The 21,722-nt window shown below is 32.6% G+C and overlaps 1 protein-coding gene across 3 annotated transcripts in view; it reads left to right on the plus strand.

The window, feature by feature from the left end:
* The window catches only part of LOC135840860 (rho GTPase-activating protein 20-like), a 363,692-nt gene that overhangs the window by 51,781 nt on the left and 290,189 nt on the right, over positions 1 to 21,722 (plus strand). For 2 of the 3 annotated variants that reach the window (XM_065357586.1, XM_065357590.1), the window contains 2 exons: positions 12,655 to 12,724; positions 13,680 to 13,782. In XM_065357586.1, coding sequence (XP_065213658.1) covers positions 12,655 to 12,724; positions 13,680 to 13,782 — 173 coding nt within the window. The remainder of the gene's footprint in view (positions 1 to 12,654; positions 12,725 to 13,679; positions 13,783 to 21,722) is intronic. The other variant, XM_065357591.1, reaches the window with a different exon arrangement.

A 21,722-nucleotide genomic window follows, 5' to 3' on the forward strand; every position in this document is an offset into this window, starting at 1 on the left:
ATTACCACCATCATCTTCACTCTCGTTCTCAACATTCGTTTCAGAAACTTTGATGTGGCTTTGCTAACAAAATGGCGGCTATTTTAATTGATAAGTCCGCCGAAATCGCAGATTTTGCTTTCCGACATAAAACTCGAACGAAATTTTTAGAAAAAGACAAAGCTAGATCGAAAGAGCGTGCAAAAATTCATCAGCAGTCAAAATTTCAAGTGCAAAAGTGTATTTTTCTAAAGTTTTGGTAAATTTTTGAGAATCAAATTTAGGCCAAACATGAGAAAAAAATCAAAATTTCACCAAATTGATTTAGAAGGATGAAATTTGAAACATATCCTATTTTCGACCATCCAAATCGATTAGAAACTATTTCAAACCATTTTAAGTAGTTCTGGAGCCTCCGGCAGATTTTTGAAACTTGAACTTCCCACAAAATTTCATCAAAAGCGGTTGGAAAGCTAAAATTCATTCTGTAAACCAATTTCAATTGCTATGCAGTCGACTAATCATAGATTTCAAGTCGTTTTAGAGCCTCCAGCGACTTTTTGGAAATTACCGGAGCCACCAGCAGATTTTTCAATGCTGAAAATTTCCATACAATTTTACCAAACAGGGACACCTCCATTTTTGACATTACTCTGAGGTGGATCGCAGGCAGTTTCAATCCGTTTTGGAGCCTCCAGCAGATTTTTAGAAACTGCTGTTTTAAAAAAAAAAATGCCACAAAATCTATCCGAATCAACTTTCGGCTTTTCAACTCCATTTGATGAAATTTTGTAGAAATTGCGAGTTTCAAAAATTTACTGGAGGCTCCAGTAATTTCCAAAAACTCGCTGAAGGCTACAAAACGGCTTGAAATCTACTTACAGTCGACTTCATAGCGTATTAAAATTAGTTTACAGAATGAATTTCCGCTTTCCAACTTCATTTGATAAAATTTGGTGAGAATTGCAAGTTTCAAAAATGTGCTGGAGGCTCCAGAACTGCTCAAAACGAGTTGAAATCGTTTTCAATCGATTTGGCGGGTTGAAAATAGAGTATACCCAAATTTCAGCTCTATATAGCTCAATTTGGTAAAATTTTGATTTTTTTTCTCATTTTTGGCCTGAATTTGATTTTTAAAAATTTATCAAAAAGTTAAAAATATATTTTAACTGAATTGGTCATGCTTGTAGGAAATTTTGCGTAAAATAATTTTAGTTCAGTCACTTTTTTCCCTCCGACCCTTCATTTCGAAATTACAGAAAACGAAAATATGTTTTTTTGAATGGAGAGGGAGAAATGAGGCAGACTATTGAATCGAAAGGGAACTGATAACAATTTTCAATTTGTGTTCCTCCAAAAATTCCTCAGATTAGTCCTCCAGTTATGGGGGTTTGAGATCATGTTTTTTTTTCAAAAATTGTATTCCCATTGAAAATCAAAACAGGTATTTCTTCGAGTGATTTCCTTTTAATATCATCATTATCGCAAGATCTAATAAAATACACCTGACGTAACAGAAGGAGCCAACATACAACCAACTCAAAGTTATAAAATCTGATCACAGTGGGTGAATAAAATATAATAAAAAATCTTAAAATCACTGCACCCGAAACTATACTTACAATACTTCAACCTACTACGTGAATTCCTATATCTAGGTATATCTACGATTAATATAGAGGTACCAAAATGCACATTACCGAATAAATTTTACGACATTAGGTAACTTCTTACATGCATATAACTATAGCTAAGAATATAATATAGTTTTACCATAAAATGCAATAGTCCGTCGATTTCCATTTATGTGATGTTATTTTGTAGGTAAATGATTTTTACGGTGAATTTGAAAAATGCCGTAGACTATTTTATTGTATAACCTGTAATTTGCTTCTTCAATAATGATTTTAATGATACAGGCAAGAATACAAAAACCAGTTCAACCCTGGGTATTATTACAAATGTGAAACGTTATCTGTATATAGCGACGAAGAGCAACCCTTGTTAAAGGAAATTTTACTTTTTTTTTTCATTTCGTCTCGTTCCACCTATTTAAAAACCTGTTGCACGTAGGCACTAGCTGCATAAGCATATACAGTACCTCTACCTATATGCTATACATATAGCCTTATACTCGTAGATATCATGCAGTTAGAATGCCTCACAAATCATTATTCTAGTTATCCTTTTATATGATTAACATCTGCTTTATCACGAGCGGTCAGTCTCATATTTCATAAATAAAAATCGATCTCTTATACGTACCTAGTCTTAGGCATAGTCGACAGAAGTACCAGTGGTTAGGGAGGGGGATGAGGGGCAGTAAGAATCATCGACTTGATAATACGCGACGCGACGTCTACCTATAGTATTGTGTGCCCATTCTAGCGAGAGCAAAACTTAAAAATATTTATTCAAAAAACCCGCACCAGTCATCATATTGATCGGATAGCGTGATCATATATGAAAGTTCATCAGACCAGTAGGAAAAAAAAAAGGTAGGCCAAGAGATTTCCTCCAACACTATGATGGATGTTATAAATAAAAACAAATTTGAAATTTCAAAATACCTACCAAGCCTCTGCTACGCAACGTTATAAAATGGTAATCAACAAAGCGTCTAATTTTTTTGACGAACGAATTAAATCATCTAACCTATAACGAGATTAACTGTACACGCATTTTTTTAAAAATCTCGATGGAATAAGAAATATAAACTAGGAGAAACAGTCGAATAATTAAAATTTATAATTAATTTATTCCGACGGTCGCGTATAGTCTAACTATGAATTCCATAGCTTGGCATTTCGAACGAGATAAATTATCACTTTTTAACGCGTCCATATAGCGTACTAAAGAGAGGTGGTACCTCTTCCAGTAGGTACTTTGTAGATACACTAGGTTGATCATCTTTCATTCTTTCAACTTCTTACACACGTTAGACTTGGAAATTATAGTTACTCTGGTGTGATAATTAAGAAATAAATTCGAAAATAATCTCGCTTATTAGGTATATAAGTATTATAAATGTAATGAGAGCTGTCTGTAAACATACCTACCGACTGTTTTTCGAATTATTGAAGAACAGGTCCGCAATCCAACCTATAATTTAGGCCCACTGATGATAATTTAATTATATTGCCATGAAAATTAGAAAGAAAGGTCAAGGATGTATGTCTTCTTTTTACCCGCTCCCTTGTAATTTGCTCGTGAAAATAGGCCTATATATGAGTAAAGTAAGAGTAAAAGCTTATCTAATACTTGTACCTATATATGTAGGTAAGTCTATGGGAGAATTTCCAGAGTGGGGATAAAATTAACCGGATTGAGAAGCCTGCGAAAAGGATCACTTTTTTCTGATCGGCTATCGAGTAATGATAGAGATTTACTTTTGGAAATTAGATACGAGAGTATCTACGCGGTATTGAGAATTTCAATGACTTCATTTCATTTAACCAAAAACCAAAGATGATTTGCCTGGTTCTCTCCATTCATTTCATATACTCATTGGTAACTTTTTACGATACCTAGTTTAAAATAAAGAGGACATGATTGAATTCAAATTTCAATGTTGAAAATCCTAGCTCGAAGAAAGTTTTGAAAAGAAAATTATTCATCAAACAGAAATTGAAAAAAAATCTCAATTTTAATCACGAAAAATTATCAATGGTCCAAAATTATCTTAATATCTACGTTTTAATTTTGGGACATTTCTACACCAGCCTTGAAATCAAACTCTCGATCTGTTTCTCCCCCCCCCCTCCTCCATCACGATCTAAAATTCGACCACCTGCTTTGATTTGGTACTTACCCAAACATGAAGCTTACTAGTTTGCCCAGTAGGTCATCTGAAAGGACTGTCAGGGCTTCTCACTCAAAATGGCGTGTGAATAGGTTCCCAATTTTTTCAATAGAATTTATGAAACTATGGAAAAATTACCAAACTGACCCAGATCCAGTTCGATTGTGAAGATATTATGTGAGTGTTCCATCAAAATTTTAGTTTTTTGAGAAGAAAAAATCGTCAAAAAAAACTATTTTTTGAATTTTGAAAACTTTTCCATCTTGAGAAGATTCAAAAATTACTCAACTTAGGCAACTAAAAATCGAATTTTTGTCTCTTATTAACCTGAACGAATTTATCCACATCTAAGGTCTGACTCTAGGGTGATTTTAAGATGGACACCTTAAGTATAGTTTTTTGACCAGCGTATTTTACGAGACGAAAAATTCGAAAAACATAAAATTTTTGGTCAAAAAACAGATTTGAGATGTCTTACTTGGAATCACTCCTGACTCCAATCGTGAATGAATTCGCTAAACAAGTGAAGAATAAGCCAGAACTCGATTTTTAGCTATCTCAGTGAATTTCCGTGCCTTCTGAAAGAATTCAAAAATACTGGAGAAATCAAAAATCCAACTGAAGGCTTCAGAATATTCAGAAAGGGTGAAATTCGAATCCCAGCAGGGCCGTGTTTCAGTATGTTCTACTTTAGACGAACATTTTTTTATCCTTTCCTTCTCCTTCAAAGTTCAATCCAAGAAAGAAGATTCGAACAAAAAAAAGCAAAAAAAAAAAAAATGAAAGAACTTACAAAATATATCATAAAGTCAAATTTTCAGGTAATGAATTTCATTTTAAAATTTTTAGTATCTTGAAAAATTCAGAAGTTTAATTTCTGAGGGAAAACCAAAATTTGATCAAGTTGAATTGAATGGTAGAAAGGTATTTAGGTAGGTGTAATTTTTGGCTTCTCAAATCGATGGGTGGTGGTTTCATATCATTTTAGAGTCTTCATCCACCAGATTTTTCGATTTTTCTGTGTTGAAAAGACGTTGAGCCTGATTTTGCCCTTTTTTAGAAAAATTTTTGCACAAATGAAAAATCTACAAATTCAGAAAGATGCTCCAAAAAGGCTTAAAATTATCACTAATCGAGTTGGAAGATCAAAAATAAAAGCATAAACCAAAGTTTAGCCTTCTGTATCAATTTTATCACATTTTGACTTTTTCCATTGAAAATAAGTAGGTATAGGTAGGTATTGGTATAGCATGAATTTTCAAAAAGGCGCCAAAATTCAAAAAAAAAATGAAATTGGAAGAGCTTGTGTGTTTACATGCTCTTTCAGGTTTTTTTTTCAATTGATCTGAACATTTATTTTGTTAGTTGGATCTTACTTGCAATAAGTGAAAGAAACTACAAGTACAATATTGACAGGTCTTACAAGTAAATTGATGCAATTTTCAAAATACTACCGCCCTTCAATTTTGTCGCTTTAGTCGACCTTTTGGACTTGTTTATTAAGAAACACGACCCTTGAACCGGGGGGGGGGGGTGGGTTTAGGTTGGTTTTAGGTAAAACACAACGATTCACGAAAAATTCAAAAAATATTTTCTATATGAACAGAACATTGGAAATCGCTCTAATTGTGGATGAACTCGTCGAAAAAGAATGAGGATAAGTCACAATCCAATTTTGGGCAATTCAAATAGATTTTGACAATTTAAAAAAAAAATACAAAATGCTGAAAAAGTTAAAAATTGCTCTGGAGGCTTCAGAACCAGAATGATTGGAAATGGGAGAATTCCATTTGGTGTAGTAGAGTCAATATTAGCTTCAAAATTGATTTTCATCATTTTGAAACAAATTTCTCTTTAAAAAATATAGGTAATAAATGCATGAAAATCGCCATTTTAAATTTTCAAAAATTTGCCAAAAATTGAAAAAATTAATTTAAGCAGTTGAAATTTTGATTGTGGGGTTTTAAATCCAAAATCGTGATGTTTCCAAAAACTGCATTTGCATTGTCATCAAAATCGAATACTTTGAGTGAATTTCTTATCAGTGGTGATATTTTTGAAAAATCGTCTACATGAATAAAAATGTTTAGGTACCTAGACCTACCTACCTATCAGGAATGATGATTAATGGGTTATTTTTACCATTTCATAAACTCACTTCACGATGAGATGAAATGTTAATTTCTTTGAAGAAAATTGTGTTGAAATGAAAGGAAATTGAATTGATTCAACTTATAGTTAAAACCAGTCTTTTAAAGTTCTATTTTTAGCAGGTACCAACGTTTGAAACCTATTTTTGTGAACAAAAAACAAAAAAAAGATTCTGTAAGCGTCATCCAAAATTGGAGGTTTTAGTTCTGAAGTTCATTTTCGGTCACCCCAGAGCAAATTGAAATTTCTGGAGAAAACTAAAAAAACGCTGGAGGCTCCAAATGCTTTAAATGACCCAAAACTAGTAGTTGTTGATTGTTTATGTATGGGAGTTGAATTGAAGAAAAGAAGAATTATTCACTTTGCTCAAAAAAAAAAAAAAAAAAATGTTTAAAAATTGTCCTTAAACAGCTTTTTCAAATTTTTTAAATTTCCATAAAATTTTTCAGAAATACAAAAGTGAACTGTGGTACTAAATTTTTACAGAGGAGGGAGGTCGTGTTAAGATGTGCTCTTTTGATTCAGCTTGATTTCGTTTGAATCGGAGAGTGCTAGTTCTAAAAATACCCTTATTAGTTTTTTTCTCTATCCAGACTCAGAAAAATATTGTAAACAAAATCATAATTTGATATATTTTCCTTTTGGTTTTATATGCCCTCAAAACACGAACAAAGATTCGAATTTGATACATTTTCATACCTAAATACTCGAGATAACCTCGGTACTATCCAAGCTTCAGCAGCCCTCATCTGGTAACTCCTGCTTTTACATTTCATCTTCGAGGACATCACATACCACCTTGGTGAATTCTGTAAGCATCTACTCCCAAGTACCAAGTCACGCGACCACGAAACCACTTTCCCTCCGTTAGTTAGTTACACATTTCAAAGCAAAGATAATTTCGAAAATTTCACGCAAGTATATAGTACCTCTATACTAGATGAAAGAAGATACTTGAAATCAATAAAATAAAAAATAAAAAAAACACTACTCTACTCTACTCCAGATCAAATATACTCGTGTTGCTGTCTGTCTGACGATACTATCGTAATTGATACCTCATAAATGTAACGTTTCACGAAGATTTGCAAACGTGCTATATTATTTGTTACTGCTCGGTATCTCCGATTGGTATAAGGTATACTGTGGTATGTATATGTATGTGATGTGAGTAAGTGAGTAAGCTATAAGTACCTACGTACATATATTCGATGCACATCAACAATAAGAAAAGCAAAAGCCAAAGCCGCACCCAACTAGCACGTTAAGTATCTCTATGGCAGCTGCGTGAACACGCGCGTAATTCGACCACAACCGTAAGTCTTAATAAAACAAAACTCTTTGCTTCGAGCTTTCAGTTAATAGAGAAAGTTGCTGCTAATAAAAATAACCTCGGGGTATTTTAGTAGGTATAATATGTGAATATGTTGCGTACATTTGTAAAATACACGTATATCTGTACTTACTAGGTAGGTAGGTACAATAATAGTATTATTCTATTCCATCTTGTGTGTTTGCAAAGTGTTAGAAAATAGTGTTTCTTTTTTTGTAAAAAAAAAAAAAAAAAAAATTGAAAAAGAAAAGTGAATGTGAGAAAGAACAAAGATAACTAAAGCATGGCACACGTTTCATTAAAAAAAAAAAAAAAAAAAAAAAAAAATTGGAAAAGAAGGCAAATGGAGCAAATCACGCTTTCATTGTTATTTTTTCAAAAAAATGAATAAATTATTCGATATGAATCATCCACTCACACAGACATGAACTTGAAACCATTTTTTTTTTTTTTTTTTTTTTTTTGGAAAATATTGATACAAATGATATCAAAATTAAAAATTCATCCCTCCATTAAACTGCAAAAAAAATTCATCGAACCCATGACCACGAACAAAAACCTCAAATTACACTACGAACCATACGATCGAGTACGTAGGTAAATAAAAACCACCTTATCAAGATATTAAACGAGGAAGGATACCGTCAAGTTTAACAAGACTCGAACAAATAATGTACTAAGAGTTTTCAAAGGGTACCCACAGCTTAGACTTTCATTTGCGGAGTATAAATTGGCGTCAAAGACAGCAAAAGCAGATAATACGACATGTATTACATTTACATATCACGTATATAGCAGAAACGAAAATACTTGTCGTCACCCTGAGGACATGTTAGCGATACTTAATCGTAAATCGTCACACAATGGAACAACTTAACCGTTAACTTTCCCTATTACATAAAATTGCCAAATGCGATCCGACAAAAGACACCGGACGATGCATTTGAGCGCGGAAAAAAGCGTAATTATCGTTTTCCACACTTGTTGCTCCAAAAAAGGTAAAAATTACATTGTTATATTGACCACACAACAGACCTACACCGGAATGAATGAAAGTATTTCCCGCTTTGAAAAAAAAAAAAAATGGATATGTGTATATCTTACTCGTGTATTAGTAAAAGTGATCTGACCACTTGAAACCGTACGTGTCTGGTTTATTCCCATTTTTTTTTTTCATTTTATTTTCAGAATAATCGCTAATTTAAAATGATTAATAGATAACCTATCGCAACGACGGAATAGCACATGATCACCGGAAGAGATGAGCAGACAGATGTTGAGAAAATTTCTATTTCATACAATGTCGATGCTAGATTAGGTTGTCGTTTTGTACCATTAAGTAAACCTTGATTTACTGTTTTAAACTTGCAACCTAGCTTCGGGCGTTCATGCAAAACAACATTCTGGTTTTTACTTTATTTTATTATTTTTTTCTTTCTTTCTTTCTTTCTTTATTTCTTTCTTTTCTTCGTCTCTTTTTAATCTTGGGCCGTATAGAAAGGAAAAGTTGATTGTTAAGAAATCGAAAGCTGCTCGTATAGACTTTCAAATGATAAATAAAATCTGAAATTCGTAGAGCTATAATATAGCTATGTGCACCTTAGGTGTATAGTGTATACCTTATACCTATACCTTTTATACATTTACCTATGTCTTGTATGTATATTATGTGTGTACTTTACGAGATGTTATAGGTAGTTATAGGTGAACCTATGGAATTACCGAGGATATAAATTATCAAAGAGTACAGCTTTATGGCTGCTGTATCTACAGATTGAATTTTTAAAAATCATTTATACGATTGTTACACGTCGAGTCGAGTGTATAAAAATGCTAATTGAAGATTAATTTCGAATAATTAATTTCGAGAATGTAAAGTTATTGAAGGTTATTACAGGAAAATGAATACTCGAATGAGGAAACTTGATGGTTGCAATGAACTTGGAATTTAAGCCAAACTAAGCCAACTGACCAAATTATTTTGGTTCGATTTTCAACTTTCGTGCATTTTTTTCTGCTCGATCTAAATATTTGCTCCTTGAAGGTAGGTATGAAATAAACAAATATCAACAGTTTTATGGTATCATACAATGAAACTAAAAACTCAAAAACTTGAATTGAAAATTGAAAGTTCTGAAAATAAAATCGAAAATTCTCAAAATGAAATTGAAAATCTGGAAATGAGATTGAAAATTCTGGAAATGTAGGTACTTGACGTGATCTAAATTTGAAAATGGAATGAAAAACTTAGCTAGAAAAATCATAAACTGAAATTGAAATCGAAATTTTGAAAAATACTCGGATGAAAGCTGAAAATAAAATTGAAAAATTGGAGAAATAAAAAGTAAAAATAAAACGGAACTGAAAATGAGATTAAAAACTGAAAATAGAATCCAAACTCTGTAAATACAGAATAGAAACCTTGGAAAATAAAATCAAAAACACGAAATGAAGTTGAAAATTTCCCAAATATAACCGAATTCTGAAATAGAATCAAATACTGAAAAATGAAATCAATAATACCGCAAAAAAAAATAAAAACCTGAAATTTTGTACTTATCAAATTAGGAATTGCGAAAAAAAAATGATAGAATGAACTCACATAAAAATGAAAATGAAATCAAAACTCTGTAAATAAAATGGAAAATCCAAAAAATTAAATCAAAAACATAAAATAAAATAGTTTAAAATTTAAAAAAAAATGATAATAAAAACTGAAAATGAAATTGACAATTTGGAAAATAAAATAACTGAAAACAAACTCAACAACTCTAAAAATATAGGTACACAAATTTACAAATTAAAAACAGAATCAATAGCTTTGCGAATGCGAAATGAAAAACTGTTATGAAAATTGAAAATTCTGAAAAAATGAAAAAGGAAATTCTGAAAATGAAATTAGTAAAAATGAAATCAAAACTCTGTAAATAAAATTGAAACCCTAGAAAATAAAATCAAAAACATAAAATAAAGTTGAAATTTTCAAAAATAACGAAAAATTGAGAACAAACTCCAAAAACTTTGGAAATACATGAAATAACAAATTGAAAATATGTAGAGACAATAACTCTGCAAATAAAATGAAAAACTGAAATAAAAAGAGGAAATTCTGGAAATTACGTAAAAATGAACTAGACAGTAAAACACTCCAAAAATGAGATTGAAACCTGTAAACTCTGTACCTGAAATAGAACTGAAATCCCAGAAAATGAAATCGTAAACATACAAAGCTAAAATGAATAAATAAAATTCGAAAACTGAAAACTAGAAATGAACTCGAAAAACTCTGAAATAGATAGGTAAGGTACCTACATAAAATTACAAATTGAAAATAGAAAAATTAGGTAACATTGCCAATTATAATCGAAAATTGAAATTGAAATTGAAATTAGGATTTTTGAAGAAAATCCCGAAAAATGAAGCAAAAATCTGAAAAATGACTTCAAAAACTGAAAATTAAATTAAAAGTTCTAAAAATGAATGTAATTAAAAATTCAGAAAATGAGAAAAATAAGCGATTAAAAATGAAAATAGAGTCAAAAATTGGTTGACAATGAAATTAAAAATTGAGAATGAAACTGAAAACTATGAAGATAAAAACAAAAGCAAAAAATGAAAAATAGAATGAAAAATAGAAGAAGACACAGAAATTTGGAAATTAAAAATCGAAAACCTGGAAATGAAATTGAAAAGTTTACAAAATTTAACGAAAATTGGAACTCAAATTTAAGATTCCAAAAGTAAAGTAAAAATATTCTGAAAATTAAAATTATTAAAAAAAAATTTTGAACATCAAATGAAATTTAAAACCGAAAAATAAGTAAGTGAATGAAAAACTGGAAATACGAGTAGAATCAAAAACTAGTAAATAAGTTTCAATAAAATTGAAAACTGAAAGTGAAATTGAAAATTCTGAACATTCAACACAAAAGTGAAAATTCTAAAAATAAAGTCGAATACTCCGTAAAAGTCAAAAATTTGAAATAAAATTAAAAATTCTGAAAATTGAATGAAAAACTGAAATTAAAATCGAAAACTTTGAAAATGAAATTGAAAACTGGAAGTAAAAATAAGTACCTATATAAAACTCCAAAAGTAATATCTAAAGCTCTGAAAATAAAGTCTGAGTCTCCAAAAATGAGATCAAAAACTAAACTTACAATCAGAAACTGAAAATACTTAAAATGAATGGCATCAATTTGTGTCCGTTCTAATCTCGGGGATGGGAATGAAGAGGGGGGGGGGGGAGATAATCTTCGTGCATTTGCAATATCTTGCAAGATTATTGTCAAACTTTGAAGGCTCATAATGGTATTTTAAACGGGTTCAACTTGAAGCAAAGATGTTTGCTGGGTTTTAAAGAGAACAGACTCAGACTATGATAATCTAAAATCAGCAATTACATTAAATTTTAGAAGATCAAAACTGAATTTTCAAGGTAAAAATTCTCTTTCATTGATCCAATCTGTTTATAATAAACTAATTTTTATAACGGGATCAAGGATCATCGGGATCTCTTTGTCAGTATGTATTTTTGGGAAGCTCAAAAGCTCCCAATTTTTATCAAAAATTCCAAAAAAATTAGAAAATCAAGTGCCTTATTGATTATTATTATTAATTTGAAGGCGCTGAGTTGGAAAACTTGCTTACTTTTTTGACTCAATTTAGATCGAATATGGATTTTTGGTCGAAAATCTGGATCCAATTTCAGTCAAATCTCGCGGTGCTGGATAGAAATGAAGCTTCTAGCCGGAAATGGCTGTCAGAAGACATTATTTTTATAAGATTTTTTTTATGTTCCTTAGGACTCTCCCTTTAAGAATAAAGTTGTCCCGAAGGATCGACCGGGGGGGGGGGGGGGGGAGGGTGCATTTCTCCATAATTTAGTAGGCATACTTCTTTAGCATCATATCTTGGTACATACATCATCGACCTTTTAGTTAACCTAGACGGCTACTCATATGCAAAATTATCCCACTGGTTATGTCGCCAACTCTGTTGATTTCAAATTAGAAACAAACGCATCTGCGCATGTCTCAGGAAACGTGTGTGTGTATTTTGTTGTCCGTGGATTAGTGGTGGAAGTGGGGGTGCTGGTGGTGTTTCCGTTTACTGTTCACAAGCATCAATTCCTGAGACATGCGCAGATGCGTTTGTTTCTAATTTGAAATCCACAGAGTTGGCGACAAAACCAGTGGCCTTAGTTTGCATTAGAGTAGTCGTCTAGGTTAACTAAAAGGTCGATGACATACATTATCAATCAATACCACATCTAAATATTATGAGAATACATTTGCTCGAGCGTCGTATATTGTATCTAATTGACCTACACTTAGGTCTGATATCTTGTTTGAGTCTAAATAGTGTGAATTTTCAATTCAATTTTTAGGTTGCATTTTCAACGACAAATTATGGACAGAGTACGACGATTATTTGGAAAATTACAGAACTTTCAAGAGGTAAGTTTACGCTTTATGAGGAGAAGAGAAATAATTTCATTTTTATCACCAATTATGTCTCAATTAAATTCTAAAAAATTCCCAAATCCTCGAAAATAATATTTAATGAGTAAAAATTTCTATCGTATAGAAAAAAATGGCAAAAAACAACAGCATACCTACACCTGCTCAAAATAATCATTTTGGAAATTTTTTACTCAAAAATTGAATTTTTTTAGCCCAATTTATTCAATTTTTAAAATACTTTTCAGGAGTTTCGACCAATTAAAGATTACAAAACAGTATCATCAACTAACTACCTTTTACCTAAACACCCTCTTCTATATGGTCAGTTTTCTTCATCTAAGAAATTTCTACCGTCATTAATCCACGAGATAGATATCTCTATTAAACAACCCACTAGATAAAACGTGTATTTAAATAATGACAAATGTAATTGACGCGTATTACTTGCACTTTTCTCGTGCACCTACCTACGATTAAGAAACACCGATGACTGCAACCTGCAACCTGTTGCAGCGGACCAATATACGTATTCCGCAAAACTGCATTTTTTTCTCTTGTCTTTATTTATACAAGCTGTACAGGTTGGCAAACCTGCTTTGCTAGTTTATATTCTCTTCGCAAAAAAAAAAAACATTCAGAAATTTTAATTTTTAACCCGATTAGAATTATTTGTGTCAATACGTGCCCTCGAAAATGATAAGTATGTTCGATATCAATCAATATGTATAGAAGGTATATTACACCGATCATTTCTACGAAATTCGCCCGCAGCTGTATGTTTTATATTTATTTTTCATATTTAATATACTCATACTGTCATGTCCGATTGGATTGGAATCGTGAAAAATTATTTTTAGCATTTTTATATGTACTAGGTAGACTTACCCATACCTACTTCTGTTGAGAGCTGGGTTCTTATAATTCTGATCTCTTATGCTCATTATTACAGGATAATCCGACAGAAGAAATCTGAAGACGAGAATTTTGTAAATATATGTCGATTACGACAAGGTGCAGCCAAGTATTCGCTGGAACAAATCGTCGATTTTCCGGTAAGCGACACGTTTTTCTTCCTAGATAAAATTACGCTCATTATTGCGATTATTTAACAACAAATACGCCTATGGCGATGCCTCATGTGCATTCGCGAACGAGTACTTCTACTTATTTACCTATACGATTGATACTTTTTTAATCGGCGGTAAGTAAGATTTTTTTTCCTCGTTAATCGAATTTATTAAACTTTCTTAACTATTACAACTTGCACAATTCAAATTATGCAATAACTGATGGCTTAAAGATGATACTCGCGTATATAGGGTTGGGTTCTTGTAAAAGTTGTACTCGTATAAATATTTAACCGGGTCAAATTTATTAAACCCGAGGTGTTTCTATGCTCAGGTATTCTACTAGATAGAGATGGCCTTTTTCTATGATGTCATATTGTCTATTCATTAATGTGCATACCTTACGGATCTAAGTATACCAATGGTACCTACCTAGTTATAGATGACGTGTTCGTGAATTATCATTTTAAATGGTATCTCAGCCAGATTCGTTCTCGTTGCCGAATTAATTACATATATTTCGATGCAGATCGTTGACTGTCGGCACTACATTAGACAAACGAATATACTTGCTACGTCTGATTTATTAAAGATCTGAGTGCTGAGTAGCTGAGTACTCATATTGCGGTATTGAAACCTTCAAGATGGCTGTGATATGTTACCAAATGTGTTTATGAAAAGTAGCTTTTGATGAGATGTTGCAAGAAGCAAGGATGGTGTATTGGCATTTTTCAACGTGTCAAGGATGTTTTTAAAATGAGTATTACAGATGGTGACAGGTTGGAAGGGGTGGAAACTTGAGCCTTAAAAACATTCAATCAAGATTCTCCAAGGAAAGGCTTTGCTCCTCAAATTTTCGATTTTTTGAAGTTCTATTATTTTTTTATTAGGGTTTCACCAAAATCAAATTATGTAAAATTCTTGAGGAAAGGGTTTGAATCTTTCGAACTGATATCCCCCTTCTCTCACCCTTTTTTGAAATTATCAAATGTTTCAAAAATTCGTTTAAAAAAATGGTTCAAAAGCTTCAGAAACCTTTTATATTTTTGTTAATTTTTTAATAATCAAATTCAGCGTAAATGAAAAATATCAAAATCAGTTAAAATGAAGTAGGAATTGCTAAAATTTGGTGAATCAAATGGACCAGGGACGATTTCAAGCCATCCTGAAGCCTATGCTGGATTTTTTGTACAAGTTTGCAGAACTTAATAAATATCATCAAAAGTGTAGGTAGTTATTTAACATCCGGCGTCTTGGCCTCTAACGTCAACAATACAGAAATTAAATTAACAAAAAAATTTTAACAAATAGCAAAAAATATAACAACAAAATGACAAAATCTCAACAAAAGTATAGCAAAATTCACAAAAATATAACAAAAGTTCAACAAAAATATACTAAAATTTTAACAAAGCAAAACAGATAAGTTAACAAATCGTTACCTTAAGAGCTGAAACCATAAAAAAAAACTATGATTTTACGCACCACTGATAAGGTTCAGATATGCTCAGAAGGGTTTGTTGAGTACTGATTGAACATCAGTTATACGTATATGTAGACACTGGACCTGGGGGAAGACATTGAACTATCAGCCATATTGGCTAAATTAGGGTAAGGTTGCCCAAATCGTACCACTTTTTAGTTTTTTCAACCTGGGCTGCACTCTAATTATTTTTTGGAAACCATTCATGCACCAAATTGTACTTTAGTCTTTTGCCTACCTTTGAACGCAAAAATGAAAATCGCATCTCAAATAGTAAAGGGGCTATTTGAATCCGCGCAAAAGTCTTAAAAAGGTACAATTTAGGGACCTAGTTGCTTAAATTGTACCACCAGTTTCCCAAATCGTACCCATGAATGAAATTGATAGAAATAAAGCTCTTATGACCTCCCACCACCTCAAAATCAAATTTTAATTTTCCCTGTGTGGCCAAATAATGTTTCCCCCACCTTTTGACCTTCATTCCTTCATCTGATCCACTTTTTACAATGCTTCTAAATTGTCAAAGAAAGGTGGGCTTGGGTATTTCATATTTGAATCGGTGGGTGCAGAAAGGGAACAAGTCCATTTTCGCACTTTTCAGGAATAACAAAAAAACTGATTTATTTGAAAATCAAAAATTTTTGGTAAACATGCTTAAGGTCATTGAAAGAGGACCCCAAGACACAATTTTTAGCACTGTTTAGGAAAAAAAATATTCACGTGCGTCGGCGCTGTTGCTGCCTAAACAAATGGGACTTAGACCCTTTCTGCACCCAATCGACAAAATTTTTTTTGAAATTGCTCGGGCACAAATGGGGCTTGATTCTACATCTAAGTACATCATTTAGACTGCTATCTCGTTTAAATTGACCAAAAACCCCTTGAGTTCTACGACTTTTTGCCGAAGTTGTTAATTTTTTCATCATTTTTCAGTTCAGAGATTAACTTAAATTTCAAAAAATGGTCTTCTCAAAAATGTTAGTTATGTTTCAAGGAATTTAAAAAATTTTACAAAAAAGTCATAAATGCGGATCCGCCCTTTTTCTGCGCCCAAATACCACTTTCCCGGCAGTTTTGCGGAAATCTGACATCACCAGTCGATCCACCGTACTTTGAAACCCCTATATCCGTGAAAAAAAAAATTTCCAAAAATGTGACTTGTTCCCTTTCTGCACCCACCAATTCATTTAGAGCAGCACTTGTTCAAATCAATTTGATTTTCAATATATTCCTACAAAGAGCCCTTCCATATCTTCAGCAGACCATTTTCCATATTTTTTCTTCTCAACATTCGATGACATTACATATCTGTATTGAAATCATGGTACGATTTGAGCAACTCACATATTTTAACATCAATCTTCTCTCACTCAGGTTGATGTTGATAAAAATTTTTCATAAATATCTCTAAATGCAGGTAACATTACATACTTTTGTGAGGATTAAACGTAACTTAGCTTTTCAAAATTGTTTTGTCGCAATTACCTTACATAACAGGTCAGACTGTTTTTTTAACGGAAGATGCAATTTTTCTAAAAAAAACATGATAAAAAAACACCAATGATTCAATGTGCCCAATATTGGTATCAGGGGCCTCAAAATGCAAGCTAGTAACATATTTTATCAGTAGAAAGTGCTATTTGCGGATAGTTTTTGCAATAGAGGGGGGTGGTAGGATTTGGGCGCTGGTACGATTTCGGCAACCTTACCCTACGTGTGTCATGCCAAATTCATCCACTGGGTGCTCTTGGCTGCGCTGTTGTCAAATTCTTGAACAAAATACAGCGCAACCAAGAGCACCAAGCGGGAGAAATTGGCACTACACAAAATATCACTACCAATGCCTGCAGATTGAAGTACAGTGCAGCCAAGAGCATCCAGTGGGAGAAATTGGCATGACACAAAATATTACTACTGTCCCTTTTCCCTGTTGTCTGCAGGTTGATGTCTTCCCAGAGGGCTCAGTTGCAGTGTCTATAATCATAATCAGTTAGCTTCTTCCATGGTGCACTTTTACTATACCAAGATGCAAATTTCCCAGAGTCTTATCAGTAATGCAAGAAAGAGACAATTTTTTCATGGGCATACTCGGTCTCAGCTTTAAGGTGACAAAATTACAAGCCCCTACACCTACACAAATTGGGAATAGGAAGAACTTTTCACACATTTCTTCTTCATCTTCATAATACCTATGTACCTGCATGTATTCAAAAATTTTCCCAAGTGTTTCATTTTTGATGATTTCATATACAGTAGGTAGTCCCCGCTTAATGGAATCGGTTTGGGCTGAGGTACTTTTAATTCTATTAACCGGGATATTCTAATAAGCGGTCCAATAAAAAAACGCAGAAAAAATTTCAAAATATGTATCTTGTATCTTTGATTAAGTATAGCAATAAAACCTCATACTATGAAAATCCTACTCGTATTTGAGCTTTCCCTCAGTCATAAAGTCATAAACATTAAGCTTGGACTACCTTCAGCATAATTTCCATCATTTTCACAAACAACCCAATTTCTACTCGAAAGTACTTATTTATTAGAATCGAGTTGGGACTGGGTATGTTTCATTCTACATAGGTATTATAAACCAGAGAAAGCTGAAGGATAAAAACACACAAAATTCCAAATTCCAAATTCTGTTGAAATTTCATCACTTTTTGATGTTTTTAGGAGTCAATTTCAGTACTTTTTGTCTTTTAATACCTATGTTTTAAAAAATTTTATGCTCAATTTTTATAAAATTTTACAATAATTTTCATCATCTGTTTTGCCAATTTTCACTCATTACAAAATAATTTTCATTTTGTGTTTTTCTGCCATTTTAACACGTTTAAAACGTGTCTTTTTCATCCACTTTTTGTTAAATTTTGTCAAATTTCTGTGTTTTTCTCCAACTTTTGAAGATTAATCAATTCTATTAACCAAACTCAATGCTCTTTTTCACTAAAATTACTAAGTACAATAAGCGATAAAATTTACATGTAAGAAGACGCAAGCGTTCCGTCCCAACCCATTTTGATTCCATTATCCGAATTATTCTATTAACCGCGACTACATTAAGCGGGGACTACTGTACCTAGATACAGTAAAAGCTCGTTATAACGCTCTTCAAGGGACTGAAAAAAGAGCGTTAAAAGCACGCTATAAGCAAAAGTCTCGTTTTAATGCTGATGAGCGTAATATCCTGAACTCTCATTTTAAAACAAAAAAAGCGTAGGTAATAAAAGGAAGTTCAAATGTAAATTTTATTTTAGATTTTGAACAACCAGCTGCATTGTATAACTCATTTAGAAGTAAAAAAATCTGAAAGGGAACTATTAAAGTGACAGCAAAGTTTTTGGAAAATGATTTTATACAAATTATCTGGAAGAGTATATCATTACATCAAAAATACGATTAATTCGAGTTTTTATGTGTTGAAATTTATTTCGGTATTTTTGCGCAATTTTTTAAACCAAAAATCAGCCGAAGCTTTTAAAATGACTTGAAACAGCTACCCCATTTGATTTGGAAGGGTAAAAATGAGATGTAAATTGATGTTCAAGAGTTCAGAGTTCACATTTCTAGCATATTCAAAATTTTGACTTTTTAAAAAGATAAACCAAATTAAAATTTTAGAAAATTTATTAAAATTCAAAAAATGATACATATGAAAGTTACATCCAGAACTTTTCTGTCATTCAAAATCGGTATCTCTTTTGTGAGCAATGAGCATGTAAATTGTAAGAACATATTTTAAAATTGGGAAAACATCCAGATCGGTAATTTTATGATATTCCTCTTCAATTTTTGGGTCAAATATTTCGATATTTTAAAAAATTCACCATAAATCAAGAAATCAAACTGGGCAGCTAAAATTTTGAATTATGACAATTTTTACCAAACTTTTTTCCAAGTACAAAGAAACGAATTTTTTTGCAAACAACGTAGAGCGCTTAGGTAATTGTAGAAGTTCTATGTAAATAAAAGAAAGAAAGAAATGGCGAATAAGTAAATCAGTATAAATAAAAACCAAATTTTCTACGCCAATAACCCAGTATAAATAAGTTTACACACACACGACTGATACGAAATAATAGAGAATATTCCCTTCTAATACGAAATTATATACGCTGTTTTGCATAGTCGTTATTAAGATTGCATAGTCGTTACGTATAGCTACATATTTGAATTCCTGAATGGGAACTCGCCATTCGCTTCATCGTTTTCACAATCCAGCACGCGTCTACAGGTAATCTGCATCATAAATGTACTTCTACATCACTACAAGTACCTGCATAGTTTTTAATCAAAAGTCTTATTTCGCTAACGCCACACCGCAGTCAACGATACTATGTACCTCGTACCTCGTATACCTACCTTTCTTTATACATCATTACAACTAAAGAAACACTTCAAAGATGTTCAAATACGTGTCGTATTTGAAATAAAAATTAATTTTATCATTCGGATGAGCCTATGAGCCTGTAAAACGAGCTCATCATCAACAACCGTGCATCATCCAACTAAGACCGTACAATAATTCCGACCATCGAAGTACCTACCTATTCTACGAGTGTTATTATTACAAAATCGTGACATCATTTTGATTACTTTTTTTTTATCATTGTAACCAGCTAACACTAACAAAACGGTATATACGACAGATGAGTAGAGAAAGAGAGAAAAAAAAACACGTAATAGCTTAGGCGACATAGTTCATATTAAACAGTAAACACAGGTACACCTTAAAAGTATCTTATCTACATGAGAGCAGCCTCTCATCACTAATACTCGAAGCAAAGCAAACTTAATCTAAGTTACGGTAATTGCTTTAACTACTTACACAGAAACATCGATGTCCTCCCCCTCCCCTCCACCAAACTGCCAATGCTGTATATTTTTAGTAGTATACGAGTAGGTACTTCGATATAACGGAGAATTTGGTTAATGAATTATATTATACAAATTGTGTTTTGGTCAGTCGATCAAACGAGCCAGATAGTTTTTCTTTATAATATACTGTACTTCGCCTTTTGTTGGACCGCTTCGCATCATTGGTCCATGCAATTGATCTTATGGGCCTGATTCTTCCTCCTTCGACTATCGACTTGGTCTACAACACGTAATGTCTTCTCTAGACCTACCAATAATGAGACAACGACCGATAAAAAAACAATAAATTTCAAAACGGTAAAGTTTTGTATAGACCTTACTAGGTACATCTCGTCTCTGCGACTCTGCTGCTGAGGCGTGACGAAAAGATGTCTCTTGAGGTGTGAGGGGGTGGGGGAGGGTGGAGACCGAAATTTTCTCAAATTTTTACCTCAGATTTGCCTTCCTCCTTTCCCCACAGATTTTTTCAGCCAATTGGCCAGATGTGGTTCGAATGATCCAATGTATCCCAAAAATTCTCAACCTTTTGCCAAATTTTTCTGTGGGGGAAGGGGGTGGATGAAACACCCTCTAACCCCCCTTCGGCACGTCTCTGCTCTGCTGGATAAATTGATAATATTATTTTTCTCATTATTGCGAATTTTATGCTACCTATAAAAACGAATCGGTAATTGTATTCGTATTATTGGCCATTGTTCTAGACCATAATTGCTCTTGATTATGTGCGTTTTGTAACATTTCTCCGACTTGATTTTTATTATCTGCATACGTCAGTCGGTCGGTCAGTCAGTCGTCAAATGACGAGATCTATTACGATTCTAGTATAGTAGAGTAGGTAAATGACTATAGTAACATACGAATGGCTATTTTGCTCGAATTACTCGTCAGTTTGATATTTTATTAAATACGTATTCTTATTAATATTTATTTACATACTAACTTAGGTATACATATAATCGTTTTATCTATCTTTTATCTCGATAATTGAATAAATCTCGAGTAATTTATTCGCGCTGTTTCACACCAGGTCTTACCTATAGGTACCTATGCGCTGACATGATCTTATGGCTGCGGTTCTGACTCTTTCTCTTTCTCACTCTCGTACTCTTTTTCTATGTACTCGTACTGTTGTACTTAATCGTGAAATTACGTAAATCATCAATTACCTACGTTATTATTTAAACAGAAGGGCACTTGATAGATATCGTTCATGGTTCATTGTTTTTATTTGTTCTTTATTCGCATGTTTTTTTCATCTTTCCTCACTGGAGTGAATTTTCACGGCAGCGGTGAGAGAGAAGTTCATAGCGAGATCATAATATAGCGGTGAACGAGTAAAGTGATCGGGATCTCTTGAGATGATGCAGGTTTGTTTGCTCGAAAGTGTTAGATGGACCTTTTTTTCCTCTTGCTTGTAATAACTTGGGTTAATATTAGTGTGTTTTTTTATGTTGTGGAAATCGACGAATGGATGCGAATAATTATGAATTGCGGTACTTGATGGTTTCTTAGGTGATAAAAATTGGAGTAGAGATATGATTCAGTGGTGGAGAATTCCCAAAAT

The sequence above is a fragment of the Planococcus citri genome, chromosome 3 (assembly GCF_950023065.1).
Source record: "Planococcus citri chromosome 3, ihPlaCitr1.1, whole genome shotgun sequence".
Taxonomy (NCBI): Eukaryota; Metazoa; Arthropoda; class Insecta; order Hemiptera; family Pseudococcidae; genus Planococcus; species Planococcus citri.